The sequence below is a fragment of the Cyanistes caeruleus genome, unplaced genomic scaffold, assembly GCF_971803275.1.
Source record: "Cyanistes caeruleus unplaced genomic scaffold, bCyaCae1.hap1.1 HAP1_SCAFFOLD_94, whole genome shotgun sequence".
NCBI lineage: Eukaryota > Metazoa > Chordata > Aves > Passeriformes > Paridae > Cyanistes > Cyanistes caeruleus.
In genome coordinates, this window is record NW_028255897.1 from 561,945 (window position 1) to 584,882 (window position 22,938).

The 22,938-nt window shown below is 46.9% G+C and overlaps 2 protein-coding genes across 3 annotated transcripts in view; both read right to left on the reverse strand.

The window, feature by feature from the left end:
* Positions 1-22,938, reverse strand: part of LOC147646520 (uncharacterized) — a 319,904-nt gene that overhangs the window by 93,388 nt on the left and 203,578 nt on the right. The window lies entirely within an intron of this gene.
* On the reverse strand, positions 1,639-8,022 carry LOC147646524 (maestro heat-like repeat-containing protein family member 7). Of its 2 annotated transcripts, none has more exons than XM_086873324.1 (16): positions 7,651-8,022; positions 7,318-7,459; positions 6,955-7,019; positions 6,471-6,836; positions 6,150-6,298; positions 5,745-5,892; positions 5,346-5,536; positions 5,126-5,263; positions 4,728-4,842; positions 4,418-4,555; positions 4,009-4,185; positions 3,720-3,875; positions 3,459-3,560; positions 2,958-3,060; positions 2,621-2,677; positions 1,639-2,275 (listed from the first exon to the last, which is right to left on the reverse strand). In XM_086873324.1, exons 2-16 carry the CDS (start codon positions 7,433-7,435, stop codon positions 2,151-2,153), a joined length of 2,148 nt encoding a protein of 715 aa, XP_086729450.1. In that variant the 5' UTR covers positions 7,436-7,459; positions 7,651-8,022; the 3' UTR covers positions 1,639-2,150. The 2 variants fall into 2 exon arrangements, with proteins under 2 accessions (XP_086729450.1, XP_086729451.1); XM_086873325.1 differs by having other exon boundaries at positions 6,483-6,836; positions 7,651-7,981.

The following is a 22,938-nucleotide window of genomic DNA, read 5'->3' on the forward strand; positions in this document are numbered from 1 at the left end:
TTGGGGCTGCTTCCAGACAACCCAGCTGCATCCCCTTCCCCCTCCAAACCTAGTTTAAAGCCCTCTCAGTGAGTTCTGCCACTTCATAAGATAAAATTCTTCTACCCTTAAGAGAGATGCAGCCCATCCAGTTCTAGCAGGCCGGGTGCCAGAAAAGTTGCCCCAAGATCAGAGAACCCAGAATTCTGCCGATGACACCAACCCTTGAGCCACTTGTTGATAATGTGGGCTCCCCTATTCCTTTCACTTCTTTTCTGCCACCAAAGGGACTGAGGAAAAGTCTACCTGTGCTCCTGCCCTATCAAGCACTCAGCCAGTGCCCTGAAGTCCCTTTGAATTGCCCTGGCACTCCTCTTTTCAATCTCATCTCTGCCAGCCTGGAGTAGCAGCAGTGGATAATAACCAGAGGGCTGGATCAGCCCAGGAAGTCTCTCAGTGATGCCCCATAGCCGAGTCCCAGGGAGGCAGCAGACCTCCCTGTGGGATGGCTCCAGTCAGCATGAGGGGCCCTCTGTTCCCCTCAGAAGAGAGTCACCCACTGCAAACACCTTTTTTTTCTTTTTAATAAGCTTTGTAACAAAAAGCCAGGCACTGGTAGATGGTAAAATTCTGATTTATAAATATTTTTTCCCATTTTTTATTGTTTTTTCCCCTCTTCACTCCAATAGCATCACAAGTATTGAGAATGAAAAAAGGCCACAGTCCATCATCATTTTCACCGTTTTATAGACGTTTCTAAGAATATTCAGGAATGAGGATGGGCAAAAACAGCACTGCAGGAGCAGGAGTTGACTTCCAGTCCCATCAGAAAGGAAAAGGGGATCTTCCTGGAAAAAAATCCAATATTTTTAAAAAGCCCTAAAAAATTCCCAAATAAAATAAAAAATTTGGGCCCTCCCAGGCCCTGGTAGCCTGCTGGGCTGGAATTTCTCCTATTCCACCTCCAAATTATTCTTTACCAGTGGATTTGTCTGGAATTATGTCCTTTCTTTTCCCTATTTTTCCTTCTTAAAAATCCTTTTTCCCCCAGTTCCTTTCTGCTTGTTTCCACTATGTTTTCCTCATTTCCAGTGCTGTATGGGATTTTTTCGGATCTGGATTGTGTCCTGCCTCTCTCCCCACCTTCCATACCCCTAAATTCCAAAAGAGAATAACCCAAAAAACCTCAGAAGACTGAATCAGTACACGTGGCATTGTACTGTCATTGGAGTGTTCCTAGAAAAACGGGCAGAAATTTGGGATGAACATTCCCTCTCCAGTAGATCCATCAATACCTGCAATGCGGAAGTGGAAAAAGCTGCTGAAATTGGGATTTTGCCTTTCCAGGAGAGATTTTGAACCTGGCTTTATTCATTAACCTTTCAACGTGCACAACAGAGGACGGAACACGGCAGGGCCTTAGACACAACTTTGGTCCCTGACACACACAGGCTCCTTGTCCCACTACTGGCCTTCAGTAACACCTTGAACTCCACAATGCTGTGGAGCCGGGCCTTCAGCACAGGGACCTTTCCAGCCTGATCTGCGCTCCTTCCTCTGCGTCTCTGCACAAAACACGGCGCAGGAGAGAACGGCAGGAGGGGCCTGTGTGTCACAGCGCTCTGGATTTGTGACCCTTCAGCTCCACACAGATGCAGGTCAAGTGAAAAAGGAAAACTGTTTATTGATGGGATGCAAAGGGATGAGCAGAGGGGCAAAAAAGGGGATGGGGAGTGTCTGGGGGCTGGAAGGAGGGAGCTGTCAAAAGGGAGGGAGAGTGGAGGGAAAAAGAAGGGATGGGCAGTGTCTGAGGGCTGGAAGGAGGGAGCTATCAAAAGGGAGGGAAAGTGGGGGGAAAAAGAAGGGATGGGCAGTGTCTGAGGGCTGCAGGGAGGGAGCTATCAAAAGGGAGGGAAAGTGGAGGGAAAAAGAAGGGATGGGCAGTGTCTGAGGGCTGCAGTGAGGGAGCTGTCAAAAGGGAGGGAGAGTGGAGGGAAAAAGAAGGGATGGGCCGTGTCTGAAGGCTGCAGGGACAGAGCTATCTACAGGCAGGGGGAGAGGGCTGAAGCCATGTGAGCTTCCCACAGGCTCAGCTGTGCAAGTCATCAGCTGTGCCTGGAGCTCCAGCTGGTCTCTTCTGGTCTCAGCGTAGTCTCATCTTCCACAGCATCTTAAATGAAGACTGGTTCTCCTAAGCCAGCAGACAAGCGTAGCTCTGCGGCTCTTTTAGAGAATGTCTCCTGAAGATCTGTGTTTGACTGAGAAGGGTTGTCATCTCTCCTCAGGGCTTGAAGTGCTGGAAGAGAGGGGTACAGAGCTACGATCAGAGCCCGGATCTGTGGGAATCCTAGGAGAAAGTCCTGCCAGGGCCATCCCAGCCTGCTCTTACTGTGGCCACAGGAGTTAAGGGGCCAACAGGACCACCTGCATGCAAGGTACTGGTCACGAATCTCTCCCAACTACATCCCCACCCAAATCTCTCGCCCTGCATCCCTGAAATCTCTCTGTGATATTCCCACACCACCAAGGTGTCCACACAGAGAGAGAAGCCCTCTGAAGCTGTGGCACAGATTACAGCTCCCTGCCCGGGCATTTCAGATCCCCCAGTGCCAGCCCCTCACTGCCCACTGCCCTCACTCACCCTCGATGAGGGCCTGCAGCTCTTCCTTCTGCCCCCTCAGGTGCTGCCCGGCCATCCCTGGGAACACAGAGCCTGTCAGGGCCCCGGCGGCACAGCTCCCTGCCAGCGGCGCTGCCAGCCCTGTGGCCACACGGCCTCCCGCCCCGGCAGGGCTCAGCCCGGGCCCTTGCCGCATCCTGACTCAGCCCAAGGGCACGGCTGCCAGAGGCCGGCAGCAGCAGCCCCGAGGGCAGCCGGGGCTCCAGGGCGCCGGGCCCGGGTGCCGCTGCCGGGGCAGCAGCCGGGGCCGGGGCCGAGCTGCGGCGGGGCGGGGAGGGAGCCCGGGCTCGTGGCTCACCGATGAACCTGATGGCCGCCTCTCGCAGGGTCTCCTGCGGGCTCTGCAGGTACGGCAGGGCCCGGCGCAGCTGCTCGGCCGCTCGGTTCCTGTCCTGTGCCAGCTGCAGAGAGCGGCAGGAGGGAAGGGTTGGTGCGGGCTCTGCCCCTTGGCCGGGCACTGCCTGCGGCCAGCCCCGGCCTCCCGAGCCCGCCCAGCCCTGAGGCCCGGCCAGCAGCCGCTGGCGCCGGGCTCTGGAGGGGGCAGAGGGCCGGCTGCTGCCCGGGGAGCCGCGGTGCCGCCCCTGCCCGCAGCCCCAGTGTGGGGCTCCATTGGCACCCGGCTCGGGGCCACAGGAGCCTGGAGAAGAAGCCGTGCGGCCCAGGGAAGGGAGCAGCGTGTGGGGCGCAGGCTGGTGCCCCTGGGTGCAGCACCGGGCAGGGGCCACAGCTGCCAGCCCCACACACTGAGCACCGGGACCAGGGGGCTTCTCAAATTTGAGCTAATCCAGGCTGCCCTTACCAGACACTCAGCAAACTTTGATAGCTGCTCCTTCCTAATCAGCTGCTTCAGATTCCTCCTCTTGAGGAACTCGGCCACACGAAGCAGCGTTTCCCGAGAGGCCTGGAGAGCAGCAGAGATGCAGAGATGGCACTGCAGCCCAGGGCACAGGACTCTTGTCTGGGTGACAGGGCCCCGAGGAAGCCGCAGCCTGGGAGGTTTCAGGACAGGTGGAAGCCGATGCCCTTCCCAGGGATGCACCGGCATCACACAAAACCTGACCTTTGCCACATGCTGGTTCTCATCATGGCAGTGGATGAAGAGTGGAAGCAGGCTCTGGTTCAAAATCTTCTCCAGGGGCTTCTTTCCCTCATCCACTACCAAGTCCATTGCTTTGAAGAAGAGATCAAGGGAGAGCAACTGCACCTGGCTGTGGTCCTGGAGGAAAAGAAGAGAAAAAGACCTTAATACCAATTCCCCCAGGCTCACCTGGGCAAAGGCCCAGAAATCTGTAAGACACAAAGTTTCTGGGCAGCAGCCAGTGCCCATGTCTGGGGGCACAGAGCCTTACATGGTCAAAGAGCAGCAGGAGTGCCTGAGCCAGCTTTGGGGAAGTGGTGCTGCATATCATGATGTCTTTATTCTTGAGAATACTGATGAACACACGGAGGGCCATGCCAACTACATCTCCATCTGCATCACCCAGCAGCTCCTGAAGGCTTCGAGACAGGCTGCACATTCTTATGGCCTGTGTGGAACACAAGGCTGTGCTGGGAAGCCCTGAACGGCTGCAGTGCCAAGACCGCCCTGGCACTGCAACCCCACCCTGCTGCTGCTGGGCCCAGAGGCCAAAGGCCTGTCCCAAAGCACTCAGGCAGGTGAGGCAGGAGAGCTGGGAGCAGCTGCCTGAGCTCCTGAAGCCCAGCCAGCCCAAGGGGCTGCTTTCCCCAGCACAGCTTCAGCTGCTGCCCTGTCCTCACCATCGAGGGTTCCCTGCTGAGCACCACGAGGCCTCTGAGCGCCAGGCGACGCCTCTGTCTGCACTCACTCTGCAGGTGCCTTGATGCGATCTCAAGGACACTGTCACCGTGTTTAGTCAAGTCCAAGCACTCGAGGACCTGAAAGGCACAGGGCAGTGACAGGGGAGCCGGCTGGCAGGAGCCCGGAACTGGGCAGGGCTGGGCCCAGGCAGCAGCACAGGGCGCGGGCACCGTCCCAGGCAGCTGTGGCTATGCAAGGGGACAGGGCTGGCAGGCAGCTCAGCGAGGTAGTGCTGGCCATCAGGCTCACCTCCACAAGGAATGCCAGGAAGGACAGATCACAGCATGGCTCCTCCCTTCTGAGTGACTTGAGCAGGTCGAGTGCAATATGGGAACAGAAGGGGATCAAGCCACGGAGCATCTCCCTGTCGGGGGGAAAACAGCACCAAGACCCTGATGGTGGGGGGGCGGGGGGACAAACCTCTCCCAGGAAAGAATCACAGAGATCTGGCCTTTCCCCAGCATCCCTGGAGGGACCATGGGTGCTTTGGGAAGTGGCTCCTTTTGGGCACCCTCCTCTCAGCCTTTTCCAGTCTGCTTAGCCATCCCTCAGTGACAAGGCCCTCTGGCCAGGACCACAGGGACTGTGTGACACACCCCAGGCACAGGGCACAGATTTCAGAGGCAGTTGGGAGAAGTGAGGCTCACCTGGCCAGCAGACCCACGGCATAGTGCTGGGTGTCAGCACAGAGCAGCGTGTCCCAGCCACGCTTGCGTCCCATTTCCATGACCACGTTGTCACACCGCAGTCGGCAGAGCAGAGATTTCATGGCCTGCACTGCAAACCTGTGTGCAGAGCAAAGCCCAGGTCACACTGAGTGCACTGGTGTCAGCCACAAGGGCATGGGAAGGACAGGAGGACTGGCACCTGTTGGGGTTGCTGGGAAGGCGGTGTTGCTCCCGGCATGTTTTCCAGAAGCTGTCAACTTCCACTGGTGGCATCTGCTGGGTGGTGATGACAACATGGAACAGCAGAGCCACAAACAGACGGGCGGAATAAAGCATCATTGCCTCGCAGCACTGTGGCATCTGGACAATCAGCCAGAGCACCAGAGTTGCCTGCAAAAGAAGCACACCAAGGCAGTGCTCAGTGCTGAGGTGTCCATGGGGCAGGGCCGGAGGGGAGGCACAGGGGGAGCAGCAGGCCTGGTGCCCCCTGAGCCTGCCCCTAGCCCAGGTTTCAGCCCAGCGCCTTAGGCAGGGAGAAGACAGAGAGCTCCTGGGGAAGCAAGCTCCAGGTGATCAAAGGCCATCTCCATAAACTCACACTCAAGGGAAAAACGTCCTTGTTGTCTCCATCAGAGGTGCAGGTGCTGCAAAGGGGCCAGTTCTCCATCACACAGAGCAGTGTTGGCAGCACTTTCTCTACTGTTGGTCCCGACGAGCCTATGGTTTGCCACATCATGGCAGCAGCTCTGTGGGATCAGAGCTCTGTGTCAGGGGTGTCTCAGTCACAGAGCCATGCCCTGTGTAGCTGTGGGGACCCAGGTGACAGAGCCCCAGTGCCCTGAAGGGCAGGGAGGGAGCACTGGCAGCAGCCTCAGGACACAGAGGGGCCCGAGGCTCCTGGACCTCTCTGCCTGTTGGGCAGAGCCCATTGGACAGGCTGTGCAGGGCCATGGGCCCTAAAGGCTGGTGAGCCCTGAGCTCTCAAGGCACGTGGGCCCCATACCTGTCACACGATGGGGCACAGTGCAGGAGGGCCAGCACCACATCAGCAGGGTGTTCTTCAGCCAGCCTTATAATGTCAATTTGCTGCCTGACATCCACAGTGACATGGGACACCAGACTCTGGTGAATGTTCCTCATAGTAGCTGGCACCTGGAGGAGGCATGGGGAAGACATGGAGCGCTGTCCAAGGCAGCAACTTCCCCAGCTTCCCCCAAGAAGTGCTTCCCTTCCTGTCATGCTCTGCTGGCCTTAAAGGCTGAGGGGGCCCTGTGGATGTGGCATGAGGGGGCACAGGATCGTGGGAGACCTCCAGTTCCAGTACCTGACTGGGTACCTGCTGCTCAGAAGAAGCAGCTCTCTTCTCAACAACGTCAGAAGAAACACGAGGGTCCTTGAAATAATCCCATATGAGCTCTTGGCTTATAGTGGGAGTAGGTGTCCTGTTGGCCTTTGCGATGCCCTCAGTCTCTCCGGTGTCATAATTTTGAATGCCCTCAGTCCCTGCCATGTCAGCCTTTGCCCTGTCAAACTCCACTGCAGCGTCAGACTCTTGTGAGTGCTCAGCTGAATCCGGGCTGACATCAGGCTCTGTCTGGAGCTTGGTCAGCCTGCAGTCAGGCTCAGCTGCGCTCTCAGTTGCTGCTGTGGTGTTCCTTCTACGCCGAATGCGCAGGAATTTGCGGAACCTCTGTGCAAGGAGAACAAAGGACAGGGGAGAGAGGCATGTTCCATGGAGTGCTCCAAGCTCCACTGCTGGGCTGAGCAGTGCCAGCAGGCCCAGCCCAGGTGGGGATGGGTGCAGGTACCTGCGCTGCTCTTCGGAAGCGGCCACGGGCAGGCTCCTGCTCTTGTGTCTTTTCCATGGCTGCATCTGGCAAAGAGCAGCCAGAGCTGAGGGGCTGCAGGAGAGGCCGGAGAACACAACCCAGCCCTGCACTCCCCAGGCAGGGACAGCCCTGGGGTGGCTCAGGGGATGGAGCACAGCCACTGCCAGGGGTCAGCCCCAGCCCCTATTCTGTCTTGTCCTTCGGCATGTCCACATGGGACGGGACGGGACGGGACGGGACGGGATGGAATGGGATGGGATGGGATGGGATGGGATGGGATGGGATGGGGCAGGGCCCAGCTGACTGCAGCCATCAGCCCTGTGGCCCAGTTTTGCCACTCACCATCCTGCAGTGGCTGGAACTTCTTTGGCTCTTCCAGCTGTTGTGCTGGGGCAGGTCCAGGGTCTGTCTTTCTTTTCCCCCTGAACACTTTGAAGACGCTGAGGAATATGCCCGCCATTACACAATCTTGCCTTGAAGGCACCTTAAAGAGAGATGCCGTGGGAAATCTCTGAGTCAACAAGTCCTGCAGTTGTGCCTTGAAGGCACCTGCGAGAGAGAAGCCCCAGGAAGGCTACAGGACAGCAAGTCCTGCAGTCTGGTCTCAAGGGCTCCTGCCACAATGACTGGAGACTCCTCGTAAATGACTGTGGTCACCAGGTCCCACAGTCTCACCTTGAGGACAGAGGCCAGAAGGATGGGAGATGCCTCAGAAAAGGTCCAGGTCCAAGTACCGGAGTCTGGCCTTGAAGGCACCTGCAAAAGAAAAGTCTTGGGAAGGCCACGGGTCACCAAGTCCCGCAGTCTTGCCCCGCAGGCACCTGCAAAAGAAAAGCCTCGGGAAAGCCACGGGCCACCAAGGCCCGCAGTCTTGCCACGAGGTCACCTGTACAAGTAAAGACTTGGAAAAGCTCCGGGTCAGACACAAACGAGTGCGCTGTGCGGGGACTCCTCACAGCACCGCTCTGCCGTGTCCTGTCCCGTCGCGTGCACTGGGCACTGTGGCATGGCCCTGTCACCGCCAGCTCCTATGTCACCACATGTCACAAAGGGCCCTCTGACACCCTGTCCATTTCCATCCCATGGTGACCATGTGTCACAAAGGGTCCTTGCACACACTGCCACCTGCCCTTGGGCTGCCCCCATCCCCCCCAACGTGGCCCAGGTTGGAAGGAATCGTTGCCCAAAGTGTCTTAGACAGCCCGACAGGATCTTTAGGAACGCCTCAAACCATCAGCAAACGCTGCCCTGCTCTGCAGGCTCAGGGCAGCAGAAGGAGCCCCCAGGGCTGCCGACGCAGCCGCAGCAGGAAGGGCACGGGGCCTTGCACAGAATCTGTACAGGGGCCTGGCAGCACTGAAATCAGCAGGTGCGGCAGAGTCCCCACCAAGGCAGACCTGCCACCCCAGCCGAGCCCTGGCAGTGCTGGTGCCCTTCTCCTGCCCCAGAGACCTGTGCCCCTGGGGGGTTTCTGTGCCAGAGGGCAGCCAAAGCCCACGTGCATTGGGGGCTGGGCTCCTTCCTGCAGGGGCTGTTGGCAGGAGCTCCTGGAGCTACTGCTGGCCACTCTTGCTATCTGTCAGATGATGTTGCTCCTTCCTGGAATGATGTTTTTCATGGAAGGGGTTTGCAGTAGCACAAAACCACCATCAACTGCTGAGTTTCCTAGGATGGTTAGATTGTACAGAGGTACTGTCATGTTTCAGTGTGATTTTCTGTCCTTCTGGGAGAAACATTAGCCCAGTCTCTGATGTTCAAGGCCCCAGTTGTTGCATGTCTGTCTGTGTTGCAGCTGATGCAAGGAAAACATTTCCTCCAGACACAGAGTCCTGCCTGAATAGTCACAGAGCTACATCTATTTTTAATTTTAACTTCTTAAAATTTTTCCAGAGCCTGCTGACTGTTTTCAAGGTTTTCTCCCGATTTTCTCCCTAGTGCACATTCCCCAGTGTCGTGGTTTTAAACCACTAACTAAGAAAATAACTTACTTCTTACTGTGAGATATGGATTAGAATAAGAGCAAAACAGGCATACAACTTAAAAGGGAAAAAAAAGAAAGTTTATTGACAAACCACAATAATAAGAACACCAGAATAAACTTCCAGAAAAACCTTTCCATCCCCTATCCACCCACTATTCTCTTGTTCACATGACAACAGAGACAAAAACTCTGGAACTCTGATGGTTAAAACAGTCCCAATTCTTGCTAGTATGTTCACCAGTCTTTATAGAGAAACAGAAGTTTCTTCCTGTTAATTTATGGAGTTTCTCACAAGAAAACTATTTTTGTTATAGTTTTCTATTGCCCTAATGTTAGCTGCTCAGAGCTGCTATTATTAGAGTTCACTCCTCCCATTTTCACATCACTCTGAAGTAAGTATGGGCCATGTGTCTAGAGATAACATTTTTAAGGATAAGTTATTCAAAGGCAAAAAAAAGTTTTCTTCATCTGTTTCTGTGAGCTTCACCAGAAAACAGTTTTCTCATGGCCTCTCAGGGCTTCAAATCTCTCAACAGTTTTCTCATGGCCTCTCAAGGCTTTTAATCTCCCAGTACTTCACTATACTATAATTACTCTTTACTCAAATTTACACTTTGAACACTATTCCTCTCTAGATCTTATATCATGAATTAAAGGAGTTCTTTTCAAGACTTCACTGTCCATCTCCATAGTTTTAACAGGGAGATATTTCAGCTTAATTAAAGCATCTTCTTAATTCTCTACCTTTCTTGAAGCTTCTTTTCTTTCCTGTCACTGGTAGTTTATAAAGTCTCTTTTCATGTTGATCTCTCTCTCTCTCTCTCTCTCTGGATAAAAAGATTAATCCGCAAGTCTCATCTGGGTAATGAAAGAGTTAACATCTTGCCCAGGCTTTTGTAGATGGTTTGGGGATCTCTGCCGAACAGGAGCTGGAGCCGTCTGCGATGGAAAGTTCCTCATGGCTGCTCTAGAGCGTGTAGTCTCTGCTCCAACCCGCTGCAAGTCCAGGGCCTCCCTCTTTCTTCACTGGGCAGTTTCTAGTGAATTAGTTACAGCAAAACCTGCAGCCGAGCCAGAGATCGGCTCGGCCTGGGCCCGAAGAAAACCTTCCCCAGGCCCCCCCATCTCCCGGCCGGGAGACGGGGCAGGCCCGGCCCCATCCCCGCCCGGCCGCATGGCCTGGGCAGGGACGGGAGGCCTGGAGCTCAGCCACCCTCCACAGCCAGGAAACAAAGAGAGCCCAGAGAGCTCTGCTTTTACATTTTAAGGTAGGGTTCACAAGTTGATCCCACTTTTCAATGGCCTAAACTGCTGTCAATTCTCAGCAATGACCGATAATTGGTCAGGAGAAAAGACTCCAAGCACTTCCCAGCAACTCCAACTCCCTTAAAGGTAAAGTAACTCCATGACAGGCAGGAACATCTTTTCCTTGCTGGCAACTGGAATTCCAGACTCTTGGAGTGTGTGCCATGCAGGACCACACAGACTGGGATCCATGGGCTGGGATTGCCCAGACTGGGATTGCACAGACTGGGACCGTATGGATCAGCACCAGAGATTGGGACCACATGGACTGGAACCACATGGACTGGGATGGCTGCACTGGAACGATGCAAACCAAGGTGGTCCTGCCCCGCCGAAGGCTCCCTCCCAGTTCCCTCCCAGTTCCCTCCCAGTTCTCTCCCAGTCCCTCCCAGCCCTCCCCAGTCTCGCCCGGGGGCACGGCCAAAACTGCCCGGAGTGAACGCGGTGGTCCCAGAGCCATCCCAGAGCTGATTCCGGTCCCGGTGTCGATCTCTGTCCCGGAGCTGTGGTGGTCCCAATGTCGGTCCCAGCGCGCTCCCAGTCCCAGTCTTTGTCTCCATCTCACTCTCAGTCCTGGTCTCGGTCCCGGAGCGGTGCCGGTCTGAGTGCCGGTGCCAGTGCTGGTTTCAGTCCTGGTCTCAGTCTGGGCCTCGGAGCAGTTCCTGTCCCAGTGTCAGTGCTGCTCCAGGAGTGATCCTGGTGCTGATCCCAGTGCTGGTCCTGGAGTGATCCCGGTGCTGATCCCAGGGCTGCTCCAGGAGTGATCCCGGTGCTGATCCCAGTGCTGGTCCTGGAGCGATCCCGGTGCTGATCCCAGTGCTGGTCCTGGAGTGATCCCGGTGCTGATCCCAGTGCTGGTCCTGGAGTGATCCCGGTGCTGATCCCAGTGCTGTTCCAGGAGTGATCCCGGTGCTGATCCCAGTGCTGCTCCAGGAGTGATCCTGGTGCTGATCCCAGTGCTGGTCCTGGAGTGATCCCGGTGCTGATCCCAGTGCTGTTCCAGGAGTGATCCTGGTGCTGATCCCAGTGCTGCTCCAGGAGTGATCCCGGAGCTGATCCCAGTGCTGCTCCAGGAGTGATCCCGGAGCTGATCCCAGTGCTGCTCCAGGAGTGATCCCAGTGCTGATCCCAGTGTTGGTCCTGGAGTGATCCCGGAGCTGATCCCGGTTCTGGTCTCAGTCTCGGTCTCGGATCACTCCTGGTGTTGATCCCAGTCCCTGTGCTGGCCTCGGTCTCAGTCTCGGAGCAGTCCCGGGGCACTCCCAGAGCCGATTCCGGTCCCGGTGTCGATCTCAATCCCAGAGCGGTGCCGGTCCCGGTCTCAGTCCCGGTCCCGGAGCAGTGCCGCTCTCGGTGCCGGTGCTGGATTCAGTCCCAGTCTCAGGCCCGCTCTAGGTCTCAGTCTTGGTCTCAGTCTCAATCTCGGTCTCGCTCCCAGTCCCGGTGCCGCTCGAACCGAGCCCTTTTTGGGTGATTTCAGGTCCCTTTTGGGTGTTTCAGGCCAGGCTGGGGGATGCAGGGGCCCTTTGGGTGATTTGAGGCAAAACCAGCGACTTTCAGGGTGGATCTTGCACCCATTTGGGAGATCCAAGGGTGATTTTAGGCCATTTGGAGTGGGTTTTACACCAGTTTGGGCAATTTATGCCCTTTTGGTTGCAATTGGACCCCCTGGGATGATTTTAACCCCATTTGGCTGATGTTTGGCCAAACCATGTGGATTTAGCGAAGAATTCAAATCCCTTTGAATGGTTTTGCTTTTAACCTTTGTTTACCAAAATTTCAGCAGTTTCACCCTTTTTTTTTCTATTTGATTCATCAAAATCTTCATAAAAATTGCCCCAAATGTTCTCATAATCTTACAAAATTCCAGAAAAAATCCACAATATTCCAAAAAAACTCAAAGAATTCCCTAAATCTTCGCAAAACCCTATCAAATTCCAGAAACATCCCACAAAATACCCACAAATTTCAACAAAATCTAAGAAAAACCCCACAAAATCCTTCAAGTCTTCTCAAAATCCCACAAAATTCAAGAAAAATTCCAGAAAATTCCAAAGCAATCCCATAAATTCAAGAAAAAACCCAGGAAATTATTTAAATTTTCTCAAAATCCCATGAAAATTCTAGAAAAATCCCCACAAAATTGTAGAAAAATCCAAAAAAAATTCCCTAAATCTTCTCAAAATTTTACCAAATTCCAGAAACATCCCACAAAATTGCCACACATTCCCACAAAATCGCCACACATTTCCACAAAATCTAAGAAAAATCCCACAAAATTCTTCAAGTCTCCTCAAAATCCCTCAACATTCCAGAAAAAAATCCCACAAAATTCCCTAAATCTTCCCCAAATCCTACCAAATTCCAGAAACATCCCACCAAATCTCCACAAAATTCCAATGAAGCTAAGAAAAATCCCCCATAATTCTTCAAGTCTCCACAAAATGCCACCAAATTCAAAAAAAATTCCACAAAATTGCAGAAATCTTCCCAAAAGTCCACCAAATTCCAGAAACATCCCACAAAATCTAAACAAATTTCCACAAAATCTAAGAAAATACCTCAAACTTCTTCATGTCTCCTCAAAATCCCACAAAATTCCACAAAAATCTCCCACAAAATCTCCTCAATAGCCTGCAAAATTCAAGAAAAATCCGACAAAATTGCAGAAAAATCCCACAGAATTCTTTCAATTTTCTCAAAATTCCAGAAAATTCCAGGGAAATAGTACCAAATCTCCAAAGAAATCCACAAATTCTAAGAAAAATCCCTCACCAAATTCTTCTAGTCTCATCAAAATCCCTCAAAATTCCAGAAACATTTTAGAAATCTTCTCAATATCCCACAAAAACCAAGAAAGATCCCACAAAATTCCAGAAAAATTTCCCAAAATTGCCTAAATCTTCTAAAAACCCAAACTAATTCCAGAAACGTCTCTTAAAATCTCCATAAATTCCCACAAAATCTAAGAAAAATCTCAGAAAATCTAAGAAAAATCCCACAAAATACCCGAAATCTTCACAAAACCCCACTAAATTCTAGAAACATCCCACCAAATCTCCTCAGATTTGCACTAAATTCCACAAAAATTGGATACAATTAAAGAAAATACCACCAAAGTCCAAAAAAATCTTACAAAGTTATTGAAATTTTCAAAAAATCCCACAAAATTCCAGCAACATCCCACAAAATTGCAGAAATGTTCTCAAAACCATGCCAAATTCCACTCCCATCTCACCAAATCGCCATAAATTTCCACAACATCTAAGAAAAATCCCACAAAATTCTACAAGTCTCCTCAAAATACCACAAAATTCCACAACATTCAGGAAAAATACCACAAAATTCCTGAAAAATACCACAAAATTATTTAAATTTTCAGAAAATACCACAAAATTGCAGAAAAAACACACACAATTCCCTAAATGTTCCGAAATCACTACCAAATTTCAGAAACATCCCACAAAATCGTCACAAATTTCCACAAAATCTAAGAAAAATCCCACAAAATTCTTCAAGTCTCCTCAAAACACTACAAAATACCAAAACATTGGGAAAAAATCACATAAAATTGCAGAAACAACCCACCAAATCACCACACATTTCCACAAAATCTAAGAAAAATCCCACCATATTCTTCAAGTCTCCTCAAAATCCCAAAATATTCCAGAAAAAAATACCACACCATTGCAGAAATCGTCTCAAAACCCTACCACATTCCTGAAACTTCTCAAAAAATCACCTGAATATCCCAAAAAAATCAAAGAAAAATCCCACACAATTCCACAAAATGCCACAAAATTGCAAAAATCTTCTCAAAACCCCAACAAATTCCAGTCACATCCCACCAAATCACCACAAATTTCCAGAAAATCTAAGAAAATACCACAAAATTCTTCAAGTCTCTTAAAAATGCCTCTAAATCCCACAAAACTACCAAAAAATCTTTTCAATATCCTGCAAAATTCAGGAAAAAACCCACCAAACTCCAGAAATTTCCTAAATTTCCTCAAAACTTCACCAAATTCCAGAAACATCCCACCAAATCCCCACAAATTTCCACCAACTAAAAAAAAATCCCACCAAATTCTTCAAGTCTCCACAAAATCCCATAAAATACCACAACATTGCAAAAAAATCCCACAAAATTGCAGAAAAACCCCACTAAATCACCACAAACTTCCACAAAGTCTCCTCAAAATCCCACAAAATTCTTCAAGTCTCCTCAAAATCCCACAACATTCCAGAAAAAAGTACCACACAATTACCTAAATTTTCTCAAAACCCTGCCAAATTCCAGAAACATCTCAAAAAATCCCCGAAATATCCCACAAAATCTAAGAAAAATTCCACAAAATTCTTCATATCGCCTCAAAATCCCACAACAATCCAGAAAAAAATACCACAATATTGCAGAAATCTTCTCAAAAACCCAACCAAATTCCAGAAACTTCTCAAAAAATCCCCTGAATATCCCACCATAATCTAAGAAAAATCCCAATAAATTCCACAAAATTGCAGAAATCTTCTCAAAACCCCACCCAATTCCAGTCACATCCTACCAAATACCCACACATTTCCATAAAATCGAAGAAAATAACTCAAAATTCTTCATGTAACCTCAAAATCCCTCCAAATCCTGCAAAACTCACACAAAACCTTTTCAATATCCTATGAAATTCAAGAAAAATCCCACCAAACTGCAGACAAATCCAACACAATTTCATAAATTTCCTCAAAACCCCACCAAATTCCAGAAACATCCCACCAAATCGCCACAAATTTCCACAGCATCTAAGAAATATCCCACCAAATCCTTCAAGACTCCCCAAAATCCCACAAAATACCACAACATTGCAAAAAAATCCCACCAAATTCAAGAAACATCACACCAAATCACCACAAATTTCCACAACATCTAGAGAAAAATCCCACCAAATCCTTCAAGTCTCCTCAAAATCCTTCAAAATTCTACAAAACTCCCAGAAAATCTTTTAATATCCTACCAAATTCAGGAAATATCCCACCAAATTGCAGAAAAATCCCACACAATTTCATAAATTTCCTCAAAACCCCACCAAATTCCAGTCACATCCCACCAAATCCCCACAAATTTCCACAAAATCTAAGAAAAATCCCACAAATTTTTCAAGTCTCCTCAAAATCCCACAAAACACCAGAACACTGAAAAAATATCCCACAAAGTTCCTGTCACATCCCACCAAATCCCCACAAATTTCCACCATCTAAAAAAAAATCCCACCAAATTCTTCAAGTCTCCACAAAATCCCACAAAATACCACAACATTGCAAAAAAATCCCACAAAATTGCAGAAAAACCCCACCAAATCACCACAAACTTCCACAAAGTCTCCTCAAAATCCCACAAAATTCTTCAAGTCTCCTCAAAATCCCACAACATTCCAGAAAAAAATACCACCAAATTGCAGAAATCTTCTCAAAACCCCAACAAATTCCAGTCACATTCCTCCAAATCACCACACATTTCCACAAAATCTAAGAAAATTCCACAAAATACTTCAAGTCTCCTCAAAATCCCACAACATTCCAGAAAAAAGTACCACACAATTAGCTAAATTTTCTGAAAACCCTGCCAAATTCCAGAAACATCTCAAAAAATTCCCGAAATATCCCACAAAATCTAAGAAAAATTCCACAAAATTCTTCAAGTCTCCTCAAAAGCCCACAAAGTACCAAAACACTGAAAAAAAAAACCAAAAAGTTCCTGTCACATTCCACCAAATCGCCACAAATTTCCACAACATGTATGAAAAATCCCACAAAATTCTTCAAGTCCCCACAAAATCCCACAAAATTGCAGAATTCTTCTCAAAACCCCACCAAATTCCAGAAACATCCCACCAAATCCCCATGCATTTCCACAAAATCTGAGAAAATACCTCAAAATTCTTCATGTCTCCTCAAAATCCAACAACATTCCAGAAAAAAATACCACACAATTACATAAATTTTCTGAAAACCCTGCCAAATTCCAGAATCATCTCAAAAAATCCCCTGAATATCCCACAATAATCTAAGAAAAATCCCACACCATTCCACAAAATCACACAAAATCGCAAAAATCTTCTCAAAACCCCAACAAATTCCAATCACATCCCACCAAATCCCTACACATTTCCACAAAATCTAAGAAAATAACTCAAAATTCTTCATGTCACCTAAAAATCCCTCAAAATTCTACAAAACTCCCACAAAATCTCCTCAATATCCTATGAAATTCAAGAAAAACCCCACCAAACTGCAGAAAAATCCCACATAATTTCCTAAATTTCCTCAAAACCACACCAAATTCCAGAAACATCCCAACAAATCGCCACACATTTCCACAAAATCTAAGAAAAATCCCACAAAATTCTTCAAGTCTCCTCAAAATCCCACAACATTCCAGAAAAAAGTACCACACAATTACCTAAATTTTCTCAAAACCCTGCCAAATTCCAGAAACATCTCAAAAAATCCCCTGAATATCCCACAATAATCTAAGAAAAATCCCACCAAATTCCACAAAATTGCAGAAATCTTCTCAAAACCCCACAAAATTCCAGTCACATCCCACCAAATACCCACACATTTCCACAAAATCTAAGAAAATAACTCAAAATTTTTCATGTCTCCTCAAAATCCCCAAAAAAATTCCACAAAACTCCCAGAAAATCTTTTCAATATCCTATGAAATTCAAGAAAAATCCCACCAAACTGCAGACAAATCCCACACAATTTCATAAATTTCCTCAAAACCCCACCAAATTCCAGAAACATCCTACCCAATCGCCAGAAATTTCCACAAAATCTAAGAAAATCCAACCAAATTCTTCAAGTCTCCTCAAAATCCCACAACATTCCAGAAAATAATACCACAATATTGCAGAAATCTTCTCAAAACACTACCAAATTCCAGATACATCTCAAAAAATCCAATGAATATCCCACAATAATCTAAGAAAAATCCCACCAAATTCCACAAAATTGCAGAAATCTTCTCAAAACCCCACAAAATTCCAGTCACATCCCACCAAATACCCACACATTTCCACAAAATCTAAGAAAATAACTCAAAATTTTTCATGTCTCCTCAAAATCCCCAAAAAAATTCCACAAAACTCCCAGAAAATCTTTTCAATATCCTATGAAATTCAAGAAAAATCCCACCAAACTGCAGACAAATCCCACACAATTTCATAAATTTCCTCAAAACCCCACCAAATTCCAGAAACATCCTACCCAATCGCCAGAAATTTCCACAAAATCTAAGAAAATCCAACCAAATTCTTCAAGTCTCCTCAAAATCCCACAACATTCCAGAAAATAATACCACAATATTGCAGAAATCTTCTCAAAACACTACCAAATTCCAGATACATCTCAAAAAATCCAATGAATATCCCACAATAATCTAAGAAAAATCCCACACAATTCCACAAAATTGCAGAAATCTTCTCAAAACCCCAACAAATTCCAGTCACATCCCTCCAATTCCCCACGCATTTGCACAAAATCTAAGAAAATACCTCAATATTCTTCATGTCTCTTCAAAATCTCTCAAAATTCCACAAAACACCCAGAAAATCTTCACAATATCCTATGAAATTCAGGAAAAATCCCACCAAATTGCAGAAAAATCCCACACAATTCTGAAATATTACCAAAACCCCACCAAATTCCAGAAACATCCCACCAAATAGCCGCAAATTTCCACAAAATCTAAGAAAAATTACACAAAATTTTTCAAGTCTCTTCAAAGTCCAAAAAATACTACAAAACTCAAAAAAATCTATTCATTATCCTATGAAATTAAAGAAAAATTAAAAAAAAAATGCAGAAAATTCCCACATAATATCCTACAAATTCTCTGAAGACCGCACTAAATTCCGGAAACATCCCACCAAATCGCCACACATTTCCACAAAATCTGAGAAAAATTCCACAAAATTCTTCAAGTCTCCTCAAAATCCCACAACATTCTGGAAAAAAACACCACAACATTGCAGAAATCTTCTCAAAATTCCACCAAATTCCAGAAACGTCTCAAAAAATGCCCTGAATATCCCACAATAATCTAAAAAAAATCCCACAAAATTTTTCATGTCTCCTCAAAATACTACAAAATACCACAACATTGGGAAAAAATCACACAAAATTCCAGAAACATCCCACCAAATCACCACACATTACCACAACATCTAAAAAAAATCCCACAATATTCTTCAAGACTTCTCAAAATCCCACAACATTCCAGAAAAAAATACCACAACATTGCAGAAATGTTCTCAAAACCCTACCACATTCCAGAAATATCTCAAAAAATCCCCTGAATATCCCACCATAATCTAAGAAAAATCCAACACAATTCCACAAAATCGCAGAAATCTTCTCAAAACCCCACCAAATTCCAGTCACATCCCATAAAATCACCACAAATTTCCACAACATCTTGAGAAAAATCCCACAAAATTCTTCAAGTTTCCTCAAAATCCCACAACATTTCAGAAAAAAATCCCACAACATTGCAGAAACCTTCTCAAAACCCCACCCAATTCCCGTCACATCCCACCAAATCCCCAAACATATCCACAAAATCTAAGAAAATACCTCAAAATTCTTCATATCTCCTCAAAATTCTTCAAAATTCTACAAAACTCCCAGAAAATCTTTTCAATATCCTACCAAATTCAAGAAAAATCCCACCAAACTGCAGACAAATCCCACACAATTTCATAAATTTCCTAAAAACCCCACCAAATTCCAGAAACATCCCACCCAATCGCCAGAAATTTCCACATCATCTAAGAAATATCCCACCAAATCCTTCAAGACTCCTCAAAATCTCACAAAATACCACAACATTGCAAAAAAATCCCACAAAATTCAAGAAACATCCCACCAAATCACCACAAATTTCCACAACATCTAGAGAAAAATCCCACCAAATCCTTCAAGTCTCCTCAAAATCCTTCAAAATTATGCAAAACTCGCAGAAAATCTTTTCAATATCCTACCAAATTCAGGAAATATCCCACCAAACTGCAGAAAAATCCCACACAATTTCATAAATTTTTTCAAAACCCCCCCAAATTCCAGAAACATCCCACCAAATCGTCCCAAATTTCCACAACAGCTAAGAAAAATCTCACAAAATTCTTCAAGTCGCCTCAAAATCCCACAACATTCCAGAAAAAAATCCCACACAACTGCAGAAATCTTCTGAAAACCCCAACAAATTCCAGTCACATCCCACCAAATCCCCACACATTTCCACAAAATCTAAGGAAAAAACTCAAAATTCTTCATGTCGCCTAAAAATCCCTAAAAATTCCACAAAACTCCCACAAAATCTTCTCAATATCCTATGAAATTCAGGAAAAATCCCACCAAATTGCAGAAAAATCCCACACAATTTCATAAATTTCCTCAAAACCCCACCAAATCCCAGAAACATCCCACCAAATCGACACAGATTTCCACAACATCTATGAAAAATCCCACAAAATTCTTCGTTTCCTCAAAATTCCACAAAATACCAAAACATTGCAAAAAAATCCCACAAAATTGCAGAAACATCCCACCAAATCACCACAAATTTCCACAACATCTAAGAAAAATCCCACAAAATTCTTCAAGTCTCCTCAAAATACCACAACATTCCAGAAAAGAATCCCACAAAATTCCAAAAATCTTCTCAAAACCCCAACAAATTCCTGTCACATCCCACCAAATCACCACACCTTTCCACAAAGTCAAAGAAAATACCTCAAAATTCTTCATGTCTCCTCAAAATTCCTCAAAATTCCACTGAACTCCCAGAAAATCTTCTCAATATCCTATGAAATTCAGGAAAAATCCCACCAAATTGCAGAAAAATCCCACACCATTCTGAAATCTTCTCAAAACCCCACCAAATTCCAGAAAAAAATCCCACCAAATCACCACAAATTTCCACAACATCTTGAGAAAAATCCCACAAAATTCTTTAAGTCTCTTCAAAATCCCACAACATTCCAGTAAAAAAATCACACAATATTGCAAAAACTCTTCTCAAAACCCCACCAAATTCCAGTCACATCCCACCAAATACCCACACATTTCCACAAAATCTAAGAAAATACCTCAAAATTCTTCATGTCTCCTCAAAATCCCTCAAAATCCTACAAAATTCCCACAAAATTGTTTCAATATCCTACCAAATTCAAGAAAAATCCCACCAAACTGCAGACAAATCCCACACAATTTCATAAATTTCCTCAAAACCCCAACAAATTCCAGAAACATCCCACCAAATCGCCTCAAATTTCCACAACATCTAAGAAAAATCCCACAAAATTCTTCACGTCTTTTCAAAATCCTACAAAATTCCAGAAAACCTTACAAAATTCCACAAAACTCCCACAAAATCTTCTCAATATCCGACAAAATTCAAGAAAAATCACACCAAATTCAAGAAAAATCCCACAAGATTCCCTGAATTTCCTCAAAACCACAACAAAGTCCAGAAAGATCCCACCAAATCTCCACAAAATTCCAAGATAGGTTAGAAAAATCCCTCATAATTCTTCAAGTCCCCACAAAATCCTACCAATCTGCAGAAAAATCCCACACAATTCCCTAAATTCCCTCAAAACCCCACCAAATTCCAGAAATATCCCATAAAATCTCCACAAATTTACCCAAAATTGCAGAAAAATCCCACAAAATTGCTGAAATCTTCTCAAAACCCTACCAAATTTCAGAAACATTTCCAAAAATCTCCTGAATATCCAAAAAATCTAAGAAAAATCCCCTAAAATTTTCAGAAAATCCCACAAAATTGCAGAAATCTTCTCAAAACCCCAACAAATTCCAGTCATCATCCCACAATATCCCCACACATTTCCACAAAATCGAAGAAAAATACCTCAAAATTCTTCATGTCTCCTCAAAATCCCTCAAAATTACAAAAAACTTCCACAAAATCTCCCCAATATCCTGCAAAATTCAAGAAAAATCCCACAAAATTGCAGAAAAATCCCACACAAATCATTAAATGTTCTCAAAACCCTGCCAAATTCCAGAAATATCCAACCATATCTCCACAAAATTCCACAGAATCGAAGAAAAATCCCTCACAGTTCTCTAAGTTCCCACAAAATCCCACAAAATTCCAGGAAAAAAACCAATAAAATTGCAGAAATTTTCCCCAAAGCCAAACAAATTCCAGAAACATCCCACAAAACCCCCACAAATTTCCACAAAACCTAAGAAATTACCTCAAAATCCTTCATGTCTGCTAAAAATCCCTCAAAATCCCACAAAACTCTCACAAAATCTCCTCAATATCCTATAAAATTCAAGAAAAATCCCACAAAATTCCAGAAAATTCTACAACAGTACAAATAAATCCCAAAAATTCCAGAAACATCCCACCAAATCCTCACAAAATACCACAAAATCTAAGAAAAATCCCACAATTTGGAGCACAGGGACTCTAGAACCTGAGCACGGCTGCTTTGCTGTGCAGGCAAGGAAGGGCTTGGGCTGCTCCACTCCCCTGCTTTGCTTTGGGATCACCGTGATTTTGGGGGACAGTGCAGGGGGAAAGGGAGAAAGCATGGGCTTCCCTCACCCATGGGTGGGTTTTTCCCCAGAAGGTAGGGGTTGGGCCTTCCTCAAGCTCCTGACAGACATAAGATTTTTTACCATTTTCCTTGTTCCCCCTTTTTGTCTGTAACCAATTTTCATTAATTTGTTGTTTGTTTTTCTAAAGGAAGCGTTCCAGGTGGGGTCCAGTCTGGATCAGGAAGTGCTTGGGACCAGCTGTGGCGTGGATGGGCCGTGCCCTTGGAGAAGACTGAGGACATCGTTTGGGACCAGCTTTTCTTGTGGCAGCGGATGGTGTGAGGTGGGTCCTCATCTCCTTGGCATGGCTGGGACAAGAGCTTTTGGGAGATGGCAGCGGGCACAGGAGCATCCCGCTCTGGGCAGCTGCTGAGGGGCTGGATCTGCCGTGGCTGGCTGCAGGCTGGGCACATGTCCTGCCCTCCTGCTCTGCTCCCCAAGGCAGCAGTGATGGGCAGCTTTGGGCCCAGCTCTGAGCACGGCCAGCATGGCCTGGGCACCGCGGCTGGCTGGGACAAGGGGACAGGAGCCTTCAGCTGACGGGCGGTTTCTGCTTTCTCTCCTTGCAGCCGGGCTCTGCGGATGCTGAGGCTGCTCTGGGCTCTGCCAGGGCTCTGCTGGGCTCAGCACCGGGCCAGGATCAGCCAAAGAAGAAACGCTGTGACCTGCAGCAGAGACTTGAGCATTTTGGCAATGCAGCCTAAGTCTGCAGAGTGTCCACCTCCAAGGGAAAACATGACACCCCCCAAAAATTAAACTTGTTCCATAACTTCTGAAATGAAATCCATCTGGGATGATCCCAAATGACATTTTTCATTTAATTTCATTTTCATTTTTTACTCAAGCTGTAGCTCAGCCCTTTCTGAACAGTTGTGTCCCACACCTGCATTTTACTTCACAACTGCTCCCTCCTTTCCCCCAGTGAGTTCCCAGCCCATCACAGTCTCCATCACACTGCAGCCTTCCTTGATGCCCCTCACCACGAGGAAGGCCAAGCCCCAGTCTCAGGGACTCATCCTGTCAGTGGCTGAAGAGCAGCAATGTCT

What these genes read in the sequence shown, in the direction of transcription:
- LOC147646524 (XM_086873324.1), bottom strand. Translation starts at nt 7,435, where the DNA reads ATGGCGGGCATATTCCTCAGCGTCTTCAAAGTGTTCAGGGGGAAAAGA. An exon ending in GCCGTGGGTCTGCTGGCCAG is followed by an intron (nt 4,843 to 5,125) that starts GTGAGCCTCACT and finishes TCCCCCCGACAG; the next exon opens with GGAGATGCTCCGTGGCTTGA. An exon ending in GGCGGCCATCAGGTTCATCG is followed by an intron (nt 2,678 to 2,957) that starts GTGAGCCACGAG and finishes CTGTGTTCCCAG; the next exon opens with GGATGGCCGGGCAGCACCTG.